Here is a 13,376-nt window from a genome sequence, read left to right on the forward strand (position 1 = left end):
TGGTTTTCTGCCACCATTGACACAGACTTGATGTAGAAAGCTGGGTACAGAGTTTTCACTTACATGCGACTCTTATATAACATAACTACCTGCTGATGGATCTTATTTATCTCTGTAGTAGGCAATCAGATGCAAAATGTTGACAGGGGTTTTCCCACAATCCACAGGATAGAAGATTAGTGATCAACTGCTGAAGGATCCACAACTAAGATCCTCATGGATCATTAGATCGGGGGTCTCAAGTCCCTTATTGTTTATAAGGATCAGCAGTTAATAATATATTCTGCCCAAAAATGTATCTCCAGCTGAACCACATGGATAAAGCATAACATCTTTTTTTATTGAATGTTGAATAAAAACATGTATTAAAGTAACATCATAAAATGAGGTAAGGGTCCTGCGCGTTTCAAGCAGTTAGCCCGATGTTAAAGGGTGTATCCGGGACTATTCAAAAAAACGAAAAATGTAACTAAGCACTAACAGGTAATTGCAGCTTATCTGCCTGTTGTGTCCGGCGCCAGTCTTCCCTGGCACAGAGCAGTCACAAACGCTCCTGCCGGGGATTCAGAAGCCTCTGCTGACATTATGTCTACAGAGTGGAGGCTTCTTTTCCGTCCGCTTCAGTTGACAGGGCGGAACTTGCGAAGTCAGTTTAATTGACAACTGGATCCCCACTGCCTAACTTGGGAAGTCGGCTGTCAATCAGACTGACCTCAGAAGTCCCAAACCGTCGCTTCAGCAGAGGCAGCTGAATCCCTGGCAGGAGCGGTCTGCGACCGCTCTGTGCCAGGGGAGAACGGCGCTGTGCAGAACAGGCAGGTAAGTTGCAAATACGTGCCTGTTAGTGCTTAGATACATTTTTTGTATTTTGAAAAGTCCCGGATACCCTCTTTAATAACCTTTGAGATGAACACAGTATGCCATGATTAAGAGCGGGTTAACTGCTCAAAACGCGTAGGCCCCTTACCTCATTTTATGATATTACTCTGTTACAACTTGTTTTTATTCAACATTCAATAAAAAAGATTTTATAATCTACTGATGTGGTTGGACTAAAGATGCATTTTTGAAATCTCATTGGAATGCTACATAGGGGCATGGTCCGTTCCTTGAATTAAGCCTATCTACACCTGGTATATCCACATCTACAGCTGGTATACGTTTTGCTTTTTAGACTTAAATTGGATATCTGGGACATTGTAAATAAAAATGTGCCTAAACATTAATAGGCAAGTTGCTGCTACCTACCTGCCTTTTGTGTCTGGAGCCTTTCTTCTCCAACATAATGAGGTCACAGACCGCTCCTGCTGGCGATTCAGCTGCCTTTGCTGTAAAGAAGCCACTGTTCTGTCAATACATAACATCAGCAGAGGCAGCAGAATCGCTGGCAGGAGTGGTCTGTGACAACTCTGTGGCGGCGAGGAATAGCAAAGGGCACAACAGGCAGGTAGGGAGCTGTTGAAGATTTGTTCATCTTCAGCAGAAGTAAAAGCAATCAGACATTTGTGGGAAAACCATAGTTTACTTGTGACATACAGGAACTGTACAAATCATCAACGGAGAGGAAAAACGAGACTTAGCCTAAGATGGCTGCTATACTAGGGAATGACAGTTTAAACAAGAGAAACCGTTATGATACACTACATATTATGAAGCATCAATAGATACAACAGCGCCATCTGCTGACACTGCAATGTAACTCCTCCAACATATAATAAGTCTGTAGCTTACTGCATGAATTTCAACAGGAGCAACCACTTGACTGTTGGTGTTGAGGCACAATTTTTCCTTACAAAGTCCAGGATATCCTCTTTAATATATTCCGTCACTCCATTCAACATCTATGGGGCTGACAAAAATATTAATCTCACCGTGAAGAGGACTGGAGAGTGTAGGACCTACATGGTAGTTAGTAGATGTCCTCATTAAAGGTGTTGACCCACCTTCGCAATGGATAGGTGAATACTTTATGATTATTGAGGGTCTGACCAATACCAATGGAATCCTGATCGGTCATGAGAATGGTACTCTGAAATGCCCCTTTAGTATTGGTGGTGGATGTGCACGCACTACACTGCTCCATTTATTTTCGATGGGACAGCCAGAGCAAGCCAAGTAGCTCTCTGAACTGTTTCAGGCAGCCCCATAGATATGGAAATAATGGCACATGAAAGGCCAACGCTCAGTCCAAAGGGGCATTTCAGAGCCTCATTGCTAAGTAGAGACAACCCCTTTAACTATAAGAATATGCAGACCCCGTAACCCAAGAGCAGGAATCAGAAGTGAATTTGTGCCTAGGATTTGCAATCTTTAGGCCAGATACTATGGAGCAGGTAGGAGAACAGCAGATCTTGTGACAGCGCTATTATACGACAGGGTGACTCGCTTTTCAAGGCTATGGACTGTGTATATTCAGTTACCTGACTCTGAATTTCACTCTGTTGTTTCAGACGGAGGTTTTCTGGCGTATCTGCCACAGTCGTAAAGGACTGTTTGGGATAGTGTCTATAAAAAAAAAAAAAGAAACAATGGTGAATGATAGATCACACTGAAAGCACTGAACACTGAAAGCATTTGGACTTGTGAGCTATTTCACTCTATACCTTCAGTCCTAAAATGCTCTTTTTATCACCAATATGGAATCATTCTGATATTGATATTCACAGTAAGTACAACAGCTTCATCAAGTCCATATGATCTATTTAGTAACGGATGTAGTTGTAATTTTCGAACTTGTAAAATGTCTGCTTTAACTAAAAAAAAAGTATACAAATATTGCTTTACATGACACACATTATAGAACGGATACATTCTCCCCCTACAGTGCATAACACTGCTATACAATGCCTGAATATCAATGTCAGAGGGGTAATATTGTAAAAAATAATGCTGTGTGCTGAGATAATAGCGCCATCCAGTTCCAATAAACATCGTCATAATATAGCATCTACTATGACCATAAATCATCAAAATACATTGAGGATAATATATAAATAATAGTCACACAGTGTATAAATAATGCCTTACAGTGCCCAGATTATATGTTGCCTATTGGATAAATGATACCAAGACATGGTGCCCAAATAATACCACCATACATTACCTACAGTATATTCTTCTAGAAGTATAAAAATAATGTAGCCACACAGTGCATAAATAATAAAGCCCTACAGTGCTCAGATTATATCTAGTGTGGCGCCCCAGGGTCCTAGTCGTCACAGTGGCATTGCTTTCCTCCAGGGGAGAGTGATGTCACGTTTGGAGGCAAGGAAACATAACTGCATCCAGGTACCACAAGCATGCAACATATTCACACTCCTGACCACTAGGGGGAGCTTGTGATCCTATTTACTAGATGATTCCCCATATATATATAACTGGTAGTCTGTAGGGAAAGTTAGTCAGTTCCGGACGGAGTTAGTCCCAGACATCCGTCTGAGGAGGACAGAGGGTCCATGGAGCTGTGCAAGCCCTAAGGGCTGCAGCTCCCAGAAGGAGACATTTCAGAAAGCAGAATACGTTGCAGTGAGCGTGCAGGAAAGCAAAGCACAGGAGAGGATACCAGAAGGGGACCAGCCCTGAGCAGGCTGCCTCCTTCTGTGGCGCAGATAACCGGTAGCTGGAACACTGAGGTAGTGAGGACCTCTACGCCATACTTCAGAGACCGGCAGGACAGCTAATTGCTCATTACCTGTCTGACCCAACACCCAGGAGGCACGGTGGCACCACTCAGAGGCTGGGGCATGCTAGAGTCCCTATAAACCGCCTCAAGCCACCAGCGATACGGGTTTTGTCCTATCCAACTACATGGGACAGAGAGAGAGACACAACATCTGTGAGGACCTTATTTGAAGCTTATGCAGTAAGGAGCTACACCACTACAGCGCAAGGGAAGACTATTGATTTCCACCTGGACAAGGGGACTCTGGACTTGCCTCCAAACCGGCCAGTCTCTACCTGCCCTGTGATCTGGTGCCCTGGACTGTGGCTGCTGAAACCAACAGTAAACAAGGTAAAGAGACTGCAAACCTGTGTCCTCGTTCTTCACCGCACCTCTCATCAGTCTACTATATACACACTAGGAAGGCCTGGGGACACACTTCACCTGTGGGAAGGTATACCATCTAGCTGCCATAACATCACCCCAGCGGCCCCCTTAAAGCAGCGTTGGTAAGCCTGACCGAATACCACAGGTGGCATCACGAACATAAACTTTATCCCCTTAAAGACCTTTCTTTTTTATACGGACGTCCCAGGGCCACGGACCGGGTCAGCCACCATGACATCCCCCTGTGAACCGTAGGACCCGATACCGAGTACCCCCTTGCCCTGACGGGGCACTCCACTAGCATATTTGATAAACGATACCACTTAATGGTGCCCAAATAATACCAACATACGTTACCTAAATTCTTCTAGCAGTATATAAATAATGTAGCCACACAGCGCATAAATAATAAAGCCTTACGGTGCCCAGATTAATAATTGTATTTTAGATAAATGACACCACCTAACTATGCCCAAATAATACTACCGTACATTACCTAAATTCCTTAAGGCAGTGTAAAAATAATATAGTTACACAGTAGGTAAATAAAAACTGACACTACCCAGATAATACTACATACAGTGGGGCAAAAAAGTATTTAGTCAGTCAGCAATAGTGCAAGTTCCACCACTTAAAAAGATGAGAGGCGTCTGTAATTTACATCATAGGTAGACCTCAACTATGGGAGACAAACTGAGAAAAAAAATCCAGAAAATCACATTGTCTGTTTTTTTAACATTTTATTTGCATATTATGGTGGAAAATAAGTATTTGGTCAGAAACAAAATTTCATCTCAATACTTTGTAATATATCCTTTGTTGGCAATGACAGAGGTCAAACGTTTTCTGTAAGTCTTCACAAGGTTGCCACACACTGTTGTTGGTATGTTGGCCCATTCCTCCATGCAAATCTCCTCTAGAGCAGTGATGTTTTTGGCTTTTCGCTTGGCAACAGGGACTTTCAACTCCCTCCAAAGGTTTTCTATAGGGTTGAGATCTGGAGACTGGCTAGGCCACTCCAGGACCTTGAAATGCTTCTTACGAAGCCACTCCTTCGTTGCCCTGGCGGTGTGCTTTGGATCATTGTCATGTTGAAAGACCCATCCACGTTTCATCTTCAATGCCCTTGCTGATGGAAGGAGGTTTGCACTCAAAATCTCATGATACATGGTCCCATTCATTCTTTCATGTACCCGGATCAGTCGTCCTGGCCCCTTTGCAGAGAAACAGCCCCAAAGCATGATGTTTCCACCACCATGCTTTACAGTAGGTATGGTGTTTGATGGATGCAACTCAGTATTCTTTATCCTCCAAACACGACAAGTTGTGTTTCCACCAAACAGTTCCAGTTTGGTTTCATCAGACCATAGGACATTCTCCCAAAACTCCTCTGGATCATCCAAATGCTCTCTAGCAAACTTCAGACGGGCCCGGACATGTACTGGCTTAAGCAGTGGGACACGTCTGGCACTACAGGATCTGAGTCCATGATGGCGTAGTGTGTTACTTATGGTAGGCCTTGTTACATTGGTCCCAGCTCTCTGCAGTTCATTCATAGATCCCCCCTCGTGGTTCTGGGATTTTTGCTCACCGTTCTTGTGATCATTCTGACCCCACGGGGTGGTATTTTGCGTGGAGCCCCAGATCGAGGGAGATTATCAGTGGTCTTGTATGTCTTCCATTTTCTAATTATTGCTCCCACTGTTGATTTCTTCACTCCAAGCTGGTTGGCTATTGCAGATTCAGTCTTCCCAGCCTGGTGCAGGGCTACAATTTTGTTTCTGGTGTCCTTTGACAGCTCTTTGGTCTTCACCATAGTGGAGTTTGGAGTCAGACTGTTTGAGGGTGTGCACAGGTGTCTTTTTATACTGATAACAAGTTTAAACAGGTGCCATTACTACAGGTAATGAGTGGAGGAAAGAGGAGACTCTTAAAGAAGAAGTTACAGGTCTGTGAGAGCCAGAAATCTTGATTGTTTGTTTCTGACCAAATACTTATTTTCCACCATAATATGCAAAAAAAATGATAAAAAAACAGACAATGTGATTTTCTGGATTTTTTTTTCTCAGTTTGTCTCCCATAATTGAGGTCTACCTATGATGTAAATTACAGACGCCTCTCATCTTTTTAAGTGGTGGAACTTGCACTATTGCTGACTGACTAAATACTTTTTTGCCCCACTGTATAGGGCAAATAAGGTGAAAATATGAAATGAAGTATATGTTTCACATATCATAAAAATGATACTTTTCGGAAGAGTTTTCTCATTCTATAGTTGGACATTTTATGAGCCCAGAATGTGAGCGATCCTGTACGGCACAACCCGTAGCAAGGGTGGTATAACAATCCCACCCATGAGGCGCCATTTCACATCGCCTCCCTGGCTACATTTGCAATGTAAACCCAAATTCCGCGCATTCAGATGCAATAATTACATAGTGTGAATACGTCCTAAGTCCGAGTGTCCGGAAGAGCTTACATTCTAAGTGTGGACTGCGACATATGGGAGATCCTCGGACATATGCTATTAGAGGTCTGGGACTACGGCCAAGCAGCGTGCTACTGGGAAGGGATATTTTGTTTTTATTCTGCGTGTTTTCGTGGCACAGATGGTCAGATCTTAGATCTGATGAGAAGTGACAGCCGCAGCTGATCTACTGCGCTACTGCCTGACATCACCACATCATGCAGAGCCGCCTGCTCCGTAGCTGCAAGGTAGGGGATGAGCAAAGGCATCCTGCTCGAATTTGTCAATGACACTAGGGATAAAGGAGGGGAGGAGTAATTCAGTAACACCAGTAATGTTTATACCTTCTGCTTCAATATAACAGTCACTGGCAGTATACAGACGTTAATATTGTGGTGCACCGGCGTCGTTACATCTGTATATGAGCAGTAGAGACTGCAGGTTATTGCATTGTCTATTGGCATACAGAAACAATCTGAAATCCACATTCAATCACCGCCATGCTTTACGCTGCTGCTTTGCTGGCTGCTGCTTATAAACCCAAATTCACCATTAAATTGATTCCAATTTCTATTACAGCAAGGATCGCCGATTACAATACAAAATACAAAAAATCAAAACAAATTTAAAAAAAATAATAATGAGTCATTGAATGTCCTATCCAATATTTTACTTTGAGATTTTCCCTAAATCCTAAAAAAAATCTATATTTTTTTTCCCCCATAACTATCCCCTGCACATATCATATACAGGTGCTTCTCATAAAATTAGAATATCATCAAAATTAAAGTTAATTTATTTCAGTTCTTCAATACAAAAAGTGAAACTCATATTATAGAGTCATTACAGACAGCATTTTTCAAGCTGGTGTTATAAAATATTCTAATTTACTGAGATAATGACTTTTGGGTTTTCATAATCATCAACATCAACAGAAATAAACACTTGAAATAGATCACTTTGTTTGTAATTACTCTGTATAATATGTGAGATTCACTTTTTGTATCGAAGAACTGAAACAAATTTACTTTTTGAAGATATTCTAATTTTGTGAGAAGCACCTGTACTTTGCAGTCCGTTCACCATCCTGTATTTTTTGAAATGTGTTGCCCAGAACTGGACACAGTATTCCAGACGAGGCCTGACCAAGGAGGATAGAGGGAGATAATTACTTTACATGATCTAGACTATGCTTCTCTTAATACATCCCACATCTGTTTGCCCTTTTTGTTGCTGCATCTCACTGTTGACTCATGTGCAGTCTGTGATCTATTAGTATACCCAAGTCTTCTTCACACGTGCTGTTGCCTAGTTCTATTCCTCCCATTCTGTAGATGTAATTTTTGTTTTTCAAGCCCAGATATAGAATCTTTCGTTTCTCTGCTAAATACCAGTTTATTAGTTGCTGCCCATTGTTCAAGCTTAACATTAACAGAAATAAACACCTGAAATAGATCACTCTGTTTGTAATAACTCTATATAATATATGAGTTTCACTCTTTGTATTGAGGAACTGAAGTAAATTAAAGGCAACCTGTCACACCCCCCCAGGCATTTTTAACTAAAAGAGCCACCCTGTGCAGCACTAATGCTGCATTCTGTCAAGGTGGCTCTTTTAGTTCGGGTCCCTGCCACTGCTTTTATAATTTGTCCCTGATACCTTGAAATAGACCTGGGGGCATGCCTTTTTCCCCTGACAGAAACGCCTCCCAGCCGTCACTCAGGGCCTCTGCACGCCAGGCTCCACTTCTTCTGCCTTCATTAACGTCTCACACGGGGGCTCCCGGATTTACCGCCTTGTCAGTGACCACTGTGGTACATCCCTCGCTTGCCAGACGACCTTCCGCGGTCGGAGCAGCAGCCACAACAGCGACCACTTTGAGGAAGTGAACACGCAGCAGTCGCCCGTGTGTACTGCTGCGGCTCCGGTGCCTGCGCTGTAAGTTCGAAGGGCAGCGCAAATTGCGCAATAGAGTAACTGAACCTGTGTCTCGGTCAGTTACCGATAGAAGCCGCCTGCCGCTGGGGCCTGGGCACGATGAGCAGAAGAGACGGGGCCTGATGCGGGCCCCCTCTGCCACCGGGCCCCATACGCCAGTCAGGGCAGTAATGCCCTGATGGCAGCCCTGCTTATGTCATATGTTAGGTCCCTGAATTTGGTGCGGGCTCACAAGCTGAGCCCGCATCTTTCCTGGCTGATGATGGCTGATTTATTCTGTAGCTGGCATTCATGGGAGATTGTGATTTGGTTATCACAGCTTCAAGTCCCCTAAGGGAACTATTAAATACAATGAAAAAAAAGATTTTAAACTATGACAAAAAAAGCACAAAAGTTCAAATCACCCCATGGCACCATTAAAAATAAAGCAATTTAAAAAATAAATAGAAATATTTGGTATCGCTGCGGTCTGATCTATCAAAATGTAAATTAATCCAATAGTTAAATGGTGTAACGAGAAAAATATATAAAAAGAGTCACAATTATGGGTTTTTTAGACCATTGCAATAACATGCAATTAGAGGTGATCAAAACATTGTATCTACCTCAAAATGGTATCAATAAAAAATACAGCTCAGGGCGCAAAAAATAAGCCATCACACAGCCCCAGATTAGGAAAAATGAAAACCTTATGGGTCTTGGAAAATGGCAAAGCAAGCAAAAAATTTTTTTTTTTACAAATATCCAAATCTTTTTTTTACCACTTAAAAAAGAAAACTGTAAATATTTGGTATCTGTGTACATGTACTGACCTGGAGAATCACATTGTCAGGTCAGTTTTATATATCCAAAAAACAATTGTAGAATTGCACTTTTTTTGTAATTTCAACGCACTTGGACGTTTTTCCTGTATTCCAAAACATCACATGAGAAGATGGATAGTGTCGTTCAAAAGTACAACATATCCTGCAAAAAACAAGTCCTTGACGAAAATTGAAAAGTTATGGCTCTTGAAAGAAGGGTGGGGCGGGGGAAGGAAAGCGAAAAAAAATAAAAATTGCTTGATCCTAAAGGGGTTAAGTTCCTCCTATAACCTGTGCTTTCAGTAAGGCGGCCTGATGGCATATTTACCTGCAGATTAACCCTATATTTTTAAGCAAATAGCATTTTTATGCAGGGCAGGTTCCCTTTAAAAACACAATTACAATTTTGCATGTATTTTTGGAAGGCTTCCCATAGAAGTCTATGGGGGGGGAGCATAAAAAAAATACAGGTTTACTGCATCTCCGATGGCACAGTGGGCGTGAGTTCCCATCCACTGTTAAACCCGGCAGATTGTCCATATTAAACACATTGCAGGGTTTCCACCTAATTCTACGACATCGTAATCTGGAGCTGCTTTTATACATTTTTATGCAAATACGCTCCACATTTACATTTTTTGTAAGCTTTTTTTCAGATAATCGCCGTGGCTTCCATTCAGAATGGAAATGCAGAAGTTTTCATTTATTACAGCCATATTGGAATGTATGGAATGTAAGTGCCTAGATACCGGCATTGTAAGAAATAAGCCCTGACACTGAAAACCTCACCCCGGTATGGACTTCACACGTGAAAAACCAAACAATATCAAAACCGGATTAACATGCAGATGTTCGAAAAAAAACAGGTGACGCCCATAGGAAGCAATAGTTCACGGATATTCCGTTCTTGTTTTTCTCTATTTGTTCTTGAAAGGAAACTCGCATTTCTAAATATAATTGGATTTGGTAACAATGTCAGCTATTTCAGAAACGAGTATAACAAAAACTCTTCAAAAATTGTGCAAAAATACATCAATTTCTGTTTTAATACATAAAGATGTACAACACATAAGGTGGCATCAATATGGTGCATACCCTTCACCCGCAGCCTCGCTCATTCAGATTACTTTTAGGAAGAAGATTTTACAAAAACTTTTCACCCCAACTTTTATTTTCCTGACCAGGCCAAATTTTTCAATTCTGACCAGTGTCACTTTATACGGTAACAACTCTGGAATGCTTCAACGAATCCCACTGATTCTGAGAATGTTTTTTCACGACACATTGTTCTTCATGTTATTAGTAAATTTAGTCCAATATTTTTTGCGTTTATTAAAGAAAATATCAGAGTTTTGGCAAATATTTTGGGGATATGTGGTTGAAAACTACTGTTTGAGCGCATGGCAGGGCTCGGAATGGAAGTTCTGGAACGTAAAATTGACTGGAATTGATAGCGGATGCCATGTTGCATTTGAAGAGCCCCTCAAGTGCCTAAACAGTGGAAACCCCCAAGTGACCCCATTTGTGAAACTACATTCCTCAAGAAACTTATCAAGAGGTTTGTTGACCACCTTGAACCAATAGGTGCTTCACAGAATTTTATAACGTTAAATTTTCACAAGGGTAACGTGAGAAAATGGTTTATACAATTTATTGTGCCATTTCTCATGAATACACCAATATCCTACATGTGGTGAAAAACTACTGTTTGGGTGCACAGCAGGGCTTGGAAGGGAGGCAGCGCCAACTGAATTCTGGAGCTAAATTTTAGCTGGGAGGGTGGGTGCCATGTCATATTTGCAGAGCCACTGATGTGCCAAAACAGCAAACACCTCCACAAGTGACCCTATTTTGGAAACTTCACATCTTGAGGAATTTATCTAAAAAGTTACCATTTTTTTCCACTAAAATGATGCTTTAGCCCCAAATTTAATTTTCAAAAGGGATAAAAGTAGAAAATGAATGGTTCCATTTGTAACTCAATTTTTCTGAGCACGCCAATACGTGTGGTCAAAAACTACTTTTGGGGCAAAGTGCAAAGCTCAGAAGGGAAGAAGCGCCATTAGAGATCAGATTTTGCTGGAATGGTTTAAGGATGCCATGTCAAATTGGCAGAGCCCCTGAGGTGCCAGAAAAGCGGAACCCCTCCATAAGTTACCCCGTTTTACAAATTACATCCCCCAATGAATTCATCTAGGGGTGCAGTGAGCATGTTGACACCACATGTGCCTCATACAATTTTATACCATTGGGTGGTGAAGAAAGAATAATTACATTTTCACCACTAAAATGTTGTTTTAACCCTAAGTTTTTAATTTTTATAAGGGCTAATATAAAAAAAAGTACCGCATAGTTTGGTGTGAGAATTCTACTGGGTACAACAATACCCTACACGTAATGAGGAACTACTTTTCAGGCACAGTGGAAAGCTCAAAAGGGAGGAGTGCAATATTATTAGATTGATTACCAATACCCACAATTTTAAGCATGCCCTAAAAAAAAGCATTTCTTTACACTGACCAATCACCTTGCCCGACTTATCTAACTATCCTCGTTTTGCCCATACAAAATTTTCTTCAAAATCACGTCCACAACTGGCTGGCTACCAGGTCATGCAGCGTTATGTGAATACCCTATTTATTATATTGATGGCTGGACAATACAATACAAGCACTTTTTACCATTCACCTTTGGTGTCTCCCCTTTTCCTCATAGATGTAAGCTTGCGAGCAGGGCCCTCATTCCTTTTGGTATCTGTCGATTTATGTGATTATTATTATTCTGTAATGTCTTTATTGTCTGCACAAGTCCCCTCTAAAATGTTAAGTGCTGCTGAATATGTTGTCGCTAAAGAATTTAACCCCTTTCTGACCTTGGACGGGATAGTACGTCCGAGGTCAGATCCCCTGCTTTGATGCAGGGCTCCGCGGTGAGCCCGCATCAAAGCCGGGACATGTCAGCTGTTTTGAACAGCTGACATGTGCCCGTAATAGGCACGGGCAGAATCGCGATCTGCCCGCACCTATTAACTAGCTAAATGCCACTGTCAAACGCAGACAGCGGCATTTAACTACCGCATCCGGCCGGGCGGCCGGAAATGACGTCATTGCCGACCCCCGTCACATGATCAGGGGTCGGCGATGCTTCTGAATAGTAACCATAGAGGTCCTAGAGACCTCTATGGTTACTGATCCCCGGCAGCTGTGATCGCCACCCTGTGGTCGGCGCTCACAGCACACCTCATTTTCTGCTACATAGCAGCGAACAGCAGATCGCTGCTATGTAGCAGAGGCGATCGTGTTATGCCAGCTTCTAGCCTCCCATGGAGGCTATTGAAGCATGGCAAAAGTTTAAAAAAAAAGTTTAAAAAAATGTGAAAAAAATAAAAAAAATATAAGTTTAAATCACCCCCCTTTCGCCCCATTCAAAATAAATCAATAAAAAAAATTTTAAAAAAAATCGAACCTACACATATTTGGTATCGCCGCATTCAGAATCGCCCGATCTATCAATAAAAAAAAGCATTAACCTGATCGCTAAACGGCGTAGCGAGAAAAAAATTAAAAACGCCAGAATTACGTTTTTTTGGTCGCCGTGACATTGAATTAAAATGCAATAACGGGTGATCAAAAGAACGTATCTGCACCAAAATGCTATTATTAAAAATGTCATCTCGGCATGCAAAAAATAAGCCCTCACCCGACCCCAGATCACGAAAAATGGAGACGCTACGAGTATCGGAAAATGGCACCATTTTTTTTTTTTTTGCAAAGTTTGGAATTTTTTTTCACCACTTAGATAAAAAACAACCTAGTCATGTTGGGTGTCTATGAACTCGTACTGACCTGGAGAATCATAATGGCAGCTCAGTTTTAGCATTTAGTGAACCTAGCAAAAAAGCCAAACAAAAAATAAGTGTGGGATTGCACTTTTTTTTGCAATTTCACCGCACTTGGAATTTTTTTCCCGTTTTCTAGTACACACCATGGTAAAACCAATGATGTCGTTCAAAAGTACAACTCGTCCCGCAAAAAATAAGCCCTCACATGGCCATATTGACAGAAAAATAAAAAAGTTATGGCTCTGGGAAGGAGGGGAGCGAAAAACGAACACAGAAAA

The 13,376-nt window shown here is 41.7% G+C and overlaps 1 protein-coding gene across 2 annotated transcripts in view; it reads right to left on the reverse strand.

Moving 5' to 3' along the window:
* NEBL (nebulette) overlaps window positions 1–13,376 on the reverse strand; it is a 227,040-nt gene that overhangs the window by 139,278 nt on the left and 74,386 nt on the right. For both annotated transcript variants that reach the window (XM_069729537.1, XM_069729539.1), the window contains exon 3: window positions 2,421–2,505. In XM_069729537.1, the coding sequence (XP_069585638.1) occupies window positions 2,421–2,505 (85 nt within the window). The remainder of the gene's footprint in view (window positions 1–2,420; window positions 2,506–13,376) is intronic.

This window comes from Ranitomeya imitator, chromosome 6, assembly GCF_032444005.1.
Source record: "Ranitomeya imitator isolate aRanImi1 chromosome 6, aRanImi1.pri, whole genome shotgun sequence".
Taxonomy (NCBI): Eukaryota; Metazoa; Chordata; class Amphibia; order Anura; family Dendrobatidae; genus Ranitomeya; species Ranitomeya imitator.